At 43.6% G+C, this 8558-nt stretch overlaps 1 protein-coding gene across 1 annotated transcript in view; it reads left to right on the top strand.

Moving 5' to 3' along the window:
* The first annotated feature begins 6822 nt into the window (after positions 1-6822).
* Positions 6823-8558, top strand: part of PCSK2 (proprotein convertase subtilisin/kexin type 2) — a 102545-nt gene continuing 100809 nt past the window's right edge. The window contains exon 1 of the mRNA XM_058836238.1: positions 6823-7257. Within this exon, the coding sequence (XP_058692221.1) occupies positions 7081-7257 (177 nt within the window). The 5' untranslated portion in view covers positions 6823-7080. The remainder of the gene's footprint in view (positions 7258-8558) is intronic.

Genomic DNA, 8558 nt, shown 5'->3' with positions numbered 1-8558 from the left:
AATTTGCCTTTCAGAAACTTGAAATCTCAGTTAAACTTGAAAGAAACCTATATTTATCTGGATATATGGTGCCACATCTCTAATTTATGAACACAAAATTAAATCTGCTCATAGAGAGCTTTTAGCTCAGATGGGGACTACTTCTTGTTTTATTTTCAGTCTCACCTTTATAAGCTAATTTTCTGTGATCATTCCTCTTGGTTTTTCTTTAAAATCAAATTCTAAAAAATGGATTATGGATTTTCTTCTGAGTTGTTATTTTTGGTTGGAAGCAAAGCCTGAGATTTTTAAGCATGGAAACAAAAAACTACAAACATACCATGTTTCATATAGATGACTGCTAACTGCTAAGATAAAAAATATCAAACCTTCTGTGGGGAGCATAACATGCTTGAATGAATGAAGTAAGTCTAAAATGAAAAGGAAACAGTAAATACAAGATTTTTCAACATTTTTTATTACTAATCAAACACCCTGAAAAATTGTCATGGAACTGTCAACACCACATCTGAGTTATGATTGCAATAAATTGCATTTTTGGGGACAGCTGTTTTGTTTTGTTGCTTGAGCCAAATGTTCACTATTAGTGTTCTACTGAAGTTGAAGAACTCATTATTATTTATGCCCCACCTGTATGCTGTCCCTGATTCCTCTCTGTCCAGGAGATGATCAGTTGCAAGGGCTCAGAAAGTTGAACAAAATATAATTACTGCATTCTATTTCTCAGCCTTTCTGTAATTAATGTGAGACACAGTTGGGAGCTTCTGGAAGCAAAGTTAGATTGGTTAGTAATTGATGAAACTTTCATCACCTGTGTGGGTGGACTTTTTGGAGATCAAGTTTCTGGATCTTTTGATGTTTTGTTTTGAATTCCACTTTCAATCTTTTTTTTCTGTCCCTAACTCCACATATCCAGTCATTTTCCTTTGCCCAATTATTCCCATGGTCAACAGACATCTTTTTACCTTGGATTTCTTGTACACTCTTCCCTATGTCTGTTGGCTTTTGGTTTTGTTTTGGTTTTTTTTTTAATGCTAGTATTTCCAGGTCTTGCTTAGAAGCTTTCTCTCACCCATTCTTATCTTCTAAAATGTCACTGAGACCATCTGCTCCAGACTGGCTCTGCTGAGAAATTCTAATTCTCTAAGATCATTTGCACAGGCATTATTTTTCCAGACAGACCGTCCTCAACAAAGACTCAGGAGCAGAAAAAGCAAACAAGTCTGGCAAAAGTGGCAAGCATATCCTTTTAAAATAAATGAACACATATTTTCATTACTTTTAATACTTCTTTGCCATAGCTGCCTAAGCTGAACATTTGTCTACGTGCATATTAAGCAGTAGCTAAGAGTCAGATTCAGGAAACAACTTCTGTGCATGGATAATCATATTCCTAATTAGCAAACAGACATGCCATAGTCTCTTGAGGCTTTCAGCACAGGCCTAACCTCAAACCCTTCTTTCAAGGGCTTTTTTTTTCTCTTTAGTAAATGTATATTTTACCTGTAAGCTGTTTCTCTCTGGTGATTTTGGATTGTACCCTTGTTAAGTGTAGGAGATTACGCTCACTGGTTATCTCAATAGTTTTCACTTCCCTGTCAGGTACCATGTTGCTTAACAGCCCCTCTGGTCCTTATGTCTGGGAGTAATAAATCAAAGAAAACCCAAACTGCTTGAAGAGGTGATTACACCCTTCCTTCTCCTGTTCTCCTTGCACAGCCCTGCTGGCCTTCAGGCAATGGATGCTGAAAACTACACTCTTTACTCTCTGTATTATCATGTCACTAAATTAGTACATGTTCACTCTGACACTTGGCAGTAAAACACTTGCATAGGTAAAAGTGTATTGAAAAGATTCTGCCTGCAACCTAAAGTTTATGTAACTAGCAGCTGTGGAATAGGCTCCCGGTTTCCACATGTCTTTTAACTTTGAAAGATCCATGCAGTTTAACGTGGTAATGGTGCAAAATATTTTATCCTTGGTCATAATTCCTGTGTCTGGTAACTGCTAACCTTCCTGGGCTTAGATATAGATCTTAGATATAGAAGGAGTCCCTGCTGTAGCCCTCTCTCTTCAGTAACAGCATTTAACATAACATGCAACAGATCAGGAGCTTTTGCCTATAAGTAATGCTGCCATTGTTCATATATTTGTAACAGTAATAAAGTATTTTGAGAGGATAAAACAATGAAAATGGTCAGGGAAGTATTTTTAAACAGGGAAAATGATCCTGAAGTCATCTAAGATAACTGTATCCCAAGCTCTTTGGTCTGGAACCTCCACACAGAAACACTGCTGTTGCTTGGCTTCATCATGCTTGGCTTTGCTGCAGTAACTCATACATCCATCTTTCCATCATTGTACTAAAATGGCCTAGATGTGTTTGATGAAAATCCTCTTTAAGACAGTCATGGCTGATTACCAAATCAGCCCAAAGTGGATCGTAGCTGTGCTGTCTGAACTCATTTACTGTGGTTTCTGCTTTGCATTGCTCATACCTATGCTGCTCATTATCAAAACAAACCAATTAAAACTTGCTTTTATACACTGTCATAAGATGATCCACAGCAATGCTAACAGACAGATATACTGTTTGAGAGCTTCTAGAATCCTTAAGAGACTGATCCTGTAGCTGTAGTGGCCAACTCAGCAGGGAATTTTTCAGCTCCTATGGCATTTCCTCATAGCCTTTCACTCCATTCTTTTCATTCTGTACATTCAGTTATTCATGTTGTCTTGTGTTCCTGGTACACAGACAATATAAACTTTATATTCTTCTATATTCTCTAGTTCTTGCTTTTACTCATATAGGTCTGATTATTCCCTGTCCTAAATAAAATTGTCAGATGAAACTGTTTCACTTGCTTTCAACTGTGGCCTTTTAAACTATGCATCCAGTTCCTTTCTTTGGAAATCTCTTCTCAAGCCTTTTTAATCCCATTTCTGTTCCTCTAAATGTAGGTATTACCTTTGAGCCTGCTCCAGAGTCCACTGAAAGCATATATGCACACTTCACAGCTTCAGAAAGGTTTAAGGGAGACTCGGAGTTGTGCCAGAGGATGCTTATGTGTTTTGTTCTCTCATAACACAAAATTCAATTATTGCAATATTCTGTTTCCAGCTCTTCAGAGCACTACTGCTCATGCATCTGCTAGGATGAATGATTAAAGATGAAAGCAATGTAAATCTTGGACTTAGGATTCTGTTTACTTCCACAGGAAAGAAATGAGTTCTTGCAACTTCCCCTGACATACTGGTCTCTTGGCATGGCACCATCCTGTGCAGCCCCCAGGAAAAGAAACACCTCCTTTAAAGATAGTACTTCATTGACCTCATAGTGAAAGCCATTTAAGTGTTGTAAAATAATTGTAGAAATTTAATGGTTGTTTAAAAATGTAGTCAGCAATCCATTTGGGAACTGGAATTTTTAAACTAATTTCATTTTTTAAAGCACTGTTGTAGTTTTCACTGGTAAAGCTAGTATTGTTGTTTATTTGCCTTCTGTTAGACAAGCCAGAATTTATGGGGGAACCTTAGTCTCTTTTATTGAACTACCTGATGAAATTGAAAAAAATTATAGTTTTTTTGATCCATTGTATCTATGACATCGCTTGTGTCTGGGAGACCCTTAATATTGTGTGACATGTCAGTAAATAAATAGGACACAAAAATCAAAATGGCCTTTATGACATAGACTAAAAACTGATTAAATGCTAGGTCCTTAAGTATAATTACAAACTGGGAATCATTGCTGGAGTTGATTTGATTCTGCAGAGGTTCCAAAGAACTGAGGCCAAGAAATTATCTCTGTAAAATCTTGCTAATCCAGTACATCAATATGAACTCCTTACTAATAAAGTGTGTAGGTTAAAGAAGAAAGCCATAAAGCATGAAAGAGATTAGTGCTGAGTGATTTGTATTGCTGGGAAAGCTCCATGCAGGTAAATGATGTGTATTTTGACCAAGCATAGTAATCAATATCTAGGTACAAACACTGTTGGCCATGCAGGATACCTGTCCTAGAGAGCAGCAGGCCTGAAGAGGGCTCAGGGAGGATGAGAGATCTGCGAGTCAGCATTAGCATCACTGCACACTGGGGAGGCTCAGCAGCACGGAGGCTGAATGAAATCCTCAGCTGGTGAAAGACTGGGTACCCAGTAAGAATAGAGTTGTGATGTAACATCAGTTTAACACTGGCCTGACCTCTCCTGAAAAAATATCTGAATTGTGATGTAACATCCATTTAAGACTGGCCTGACCTCTGCTTTAAAAACATCTGATGCAGCTACAGTTCGCAATTCAAGGAATAAAAATATTTATGGGAATGGTTGAAGGGATGGGAAATATGCCTTACAGGAAGACATTCAAGGGAGTGCTAACTGTATGTCATTATCATCACAATCTTAAAACTCCTCTGGAGAAAATAATAGTTCAGCAGTTCCATGAAAAAATTCATAATAAGAACAAAACCTAGAAGTCAATGTAGGACTGATCAGCATTTTAAAGGGAGGCAGAGATATAACTTTTTACAAACGACTGCAAGCAGTCATTGAAACATTTCCCCAGTGGCTGTAATAGATCAGTCTTGACTGTTAATTCAATGTTTGTATGCTAAGGAAAAAAAAAGGACTACAGACCAGATGCAAGAATTAATGCCAATAAGCCCTGCACTTAACATAAAGTACTAGGTTAGAAATCCCAGTGGTACTGTCTAGTCTTAAACTTCTGTAGTCATCAACACAATGACTATTTTTCTTTGAATTGCTGCTTTTGATGTTTTCTTTTCTTGGTGTTTAGACTGTACTTCTTAAACCAGTCTTTCCTAAACTAATCCATTTTAAAGTTTTTATTATTTTTTAACATCACATAGACAAAGCTCTCAAAGCTTGTCATTGCAAGGATTACGAGCTATGGACAGTGGCTGCTCCCTTGCTGGCAATGTCCCTTCAATGGCACCAGCTTGCAGAGCAGCACTGACAGGTGGCAGCTGGGGCTGTCAGAACATGCACACCGAATTATTTAGTCACACCCCTCACCCAGACCTGTCTTATGGTCCTCAGTTCTGAATGTGTGCAGGATCTTACCTTGCTGGTTAGAGGGAGCCAGGAGGGCTGCTCCATTGTCTTTGTTATTGATGTTCCCTTTTCTATGAATCGAATAAAAAGAGGTGTGTCAACTGAGGGAAGACCTCTGGGGAAAGAGAAACCTGCATACCTAAAATGCCTTCCCCTTACTTTTATTTTCCCTTGATTTCTGATACCAAGGAACAGCTGTGGATGGGAACCAGTAGGACCTCCACAGCCTGCCAAGCAGTCACCAGCGGGTGTTTCTGACCCAGGAGCTCACAGGCTCTGAGTTACCTGGAAATGCTTTAATAATGGAAAGATATTGTAAGGAGAGGTGTTGCTGACTACTGGTGAAAACAAACAACTTGATTTAAAGAAATAATATATAGAGCTGTTTTTAATAACTATCTCTTCTTAGAACAAGCTTCTAAAAGCTGAATTCTACCAACATTAATACTAATCTCTTAATGAGACTTCAAAGCTGTTTTGTTTCTCTACTGTGCCATTTCTCATGTCTTACCTTTCCCTCATGTTTGATGTTTTTTCAACATCAGTCATTCATTTACAACACTTCTGTTGATGTAACCGGGCTTTGGATTAGGCTTCAAGTTGCCATTTCCTTTCTGTTTGAATAGGGATTTCTTTTATCCAGAGGAAGGAAGTCAATAATTTGTCATGACAAACCAATGGTCATTTGGATTCACAATTATGCGGTCAGCTCTTCTGCTGTTTTCTAAAGCATTTTAGGATAATGGAAGAAGAGCCTTGTTTGTGATTTTTGATGTTTTCCTTTGTTTTCCCTGATTTATTAAACATCTGTACTCCATTTGACCACTTGCTGGGCAGATTACAGTAAATCTATAATTTTGTTTGTTTTAAAGATGAGTGTGCTTTCTGTGTCCCAAGTCTTTCCCAGGGGATCATTTAGGGATCCATCAAAGGATTAACCTTTGGTATGACAAATTAACAGATGTATCCGTGGGAGAAAGCTAAACTATACTTTGCCATAAACTTGCATAATCTGTACTGCTCCTTTCCAATCATAGTTTTGCAGATGGCAGATTACAGAACCGAGCTCCCATTCCTTTTAGGCGCTGCTACCTCTGCAATCCCACCAGGGCATGGAACACTCTCAATCCTTGGCTGTCTCAGGACAGGGAAGGCCCGGGTACTTTCCTGCCAGTCATGCCTGGGGATGGCTGAGAGAGCCTGGGCACCTGTGTGTTCCTGAGCATCCTGCCGCTACAGACTGGGAGTCAGGGCAGGGTGAGGAGCCCTGAACCTGAGGATTTCCTCTGGCTTTGCCCTGCTTGACCACCTCCCTGTCCCTTTGCTTTTGTGTAAAGAGGAATAAAGGACAGGTGGCTGATGGCCCTGTGAGCAGCTGGTGCAGGGTTCTGGCTAGAACGGGAGGTCTGGGGGGAACTCCAGGTATTTTGTGCTCGCTGGGTCGAAGAGAGAAGCTGGGTGCCGACCCCGGCGTTGAGGTTCTTGCCAAAGTCTTTCGTTCTCCTTGTCTCTACAGCCACCCGTGTATGTGCTCCAGCTCCGGGGTGCCTGCCCCCCTCAGCGACCTTCCCCCTCAGCCCCGGCTGAGGCACGGCCGGGCTGGAGGTAGGAGGGGGCAGCTGCGCGCTGCACTCGGGGGGTGCGGCTTTGTAGGGGCAGGACTGTGGAAGGTGGGAGTGAGGCGTGGGTGGGGTGTTGGGGAGGCGTGCGGAGCGTTCCGGGAGCCGCGGGCCGGGGCGATCCTCCCCCCCATGATTGGCAGCGCGGCGCGTCCCCCCCCTTCCCCTGGGCTGGTGCTGCCCCTCGGCCGCCGCGGAGCTCGCATCCGCACCGCCCGGCCGGTGCTCTGCGCGCTGCTCTCCTCTCGCCTCTGCCGCGCTCGTTTGTTTTAATTTTTTTTTTTTTTTTTTTTTTTTCCGCCCTCCTCCCCTCCCATCTTTTGGGCGCTTCCCCTCTGGCCCGCCCGCCCGGCGGGCTGCCTCCGCGGGCGCGCAGCGCGGGGCCATGCCGCCGGGGCCGCCGCTGCTTCGGGGCTCCCTCCTCCTCCTCCTCCTGCACTTCCTCGGCGCCCCGGCCCGCGGAGCCGTCTACACCAACCATTTCTTGGTGGAGCTGCACGACGGGGGCCAGGCGGAGGCCGAGCGGGTGGCGGCGGAGCACGGCTTCGGCGGGGTGCGGAAGGTAAGCCCCCCGCGCAGGGCCGGAGCGCTGCGGTGCCCTTCAGGCTGGGCTCAGGGCGGTGTCGTGCCGCGGGCGTGGGGCGGCTCTGCCCGCCGCTCACCTCAGGGAAGGGACGGTGCCCCGCTGTGCCTGCCTTCATCCCCGCTTCCCGAGGGGCTTGGGGGGATAGCGGCGCCAAGAGCCATTGCAAGTGCTGCTCGGCATTGGCCCAGCAGGGTGGTTATCTTGGACTGGAGGGAGAGAGCGGAGTTTCCCACATGGTAACTCGGTGCCTTTTGACTTACTATGTAAACATCCTGCCATGGAGGAGCTCCCATCCTGCGGGGCTGGGGCTGCCGCCTGGGGCTCCCTGAGCGCGAGTGGAGCGGATCGGAGCACCTGCGGGAAAAAGGAAAACCTCATCTCCATGGAGAAGCCCGCACACAATTTAAATAGAAGATTTCATAGGGATTTTGACACTCAATTTTTGATGCCGGTGGATTTCTTAATATCCCTGTTATTCTCCTAGAGAACTAGCATGACCCCATGGTAAGCAGTGAATCCTTTCCACTAATGAATATAAGTTGGGAAACTTCAAGTGCCATTGGAGGTTGTTTTCGCTCCTGAGGTCCTAGGAAAGCAAACATAGCCAGAATGGCAGGTCCCCTCCCGGCTCCTAGAGTGTCCACCTCTGCTAGAAATCTCTCCCATTCAAATAATAATTCGACCCCTAAATGTTTTAGGGTACCATAAGACCTGGGATGAAAACGGGGAGAGGCTGATAGAGTGCCCTGGTCAATACAGCTCCTGGCAGACTTGCTTGGAGGAGTGCGAAAGGAAAGCGGGCTGTGAGCGTTGCTGCTGCTTGTCTTTTTTCCTTTTCCTGGCAGTTATGCAATAACAGCCTGGTCCTACATCCAAGGAAATGAATGATAATAGCACCCTGAACTTGAATGAGTGAAATGGCTTTAAACCTCGATTTAAAAGTAAAAATTAAAAAAAAGCATATAGAGTGAGACTCCCTCCCTTAGGTTGCCTCGTTTCAACTCCAGTGGGAGCTTGTTAGAGAAACGAGGACAAGATCATTGTTGCTGTGACCACAGCTAATTCCTGCTCTGATAAGATGCTTTTGTTTTAGTCTCGCAGCCTTGTGGTGATAGCGACAGAAGTGGGCTGCTGATACATTTGGGAAAGGGTTCATTGTGGGGATTAGGTTTTGTTACATGATATTTAGATACAGCTCTTTTTGTCAACAGTTTTCCTCTTCTAGTCTCTTCCTGACTGTGCTCCCTTCCTCCTATCCTGGAGTTATCTGACTGATA

The sequence above is a fragment of the Poecile atricapillus genome, chromosome 3 (assembly GCF_030490865.1).
Source record: "Poecile atricapillus isolate bPoeAtr1 chromosome 3, bPoeAtr1.hap1, whole genome shotgun sequence".
Lineage (NCBI taxonomy): Eukaryota > Metazoa > Chordata > Aves > Passeriformes > Paridae > Poecile > Poecile atricapillus.
This window is presented reverse-complemented; position numbering and strand designations above follow the sequence as displayed.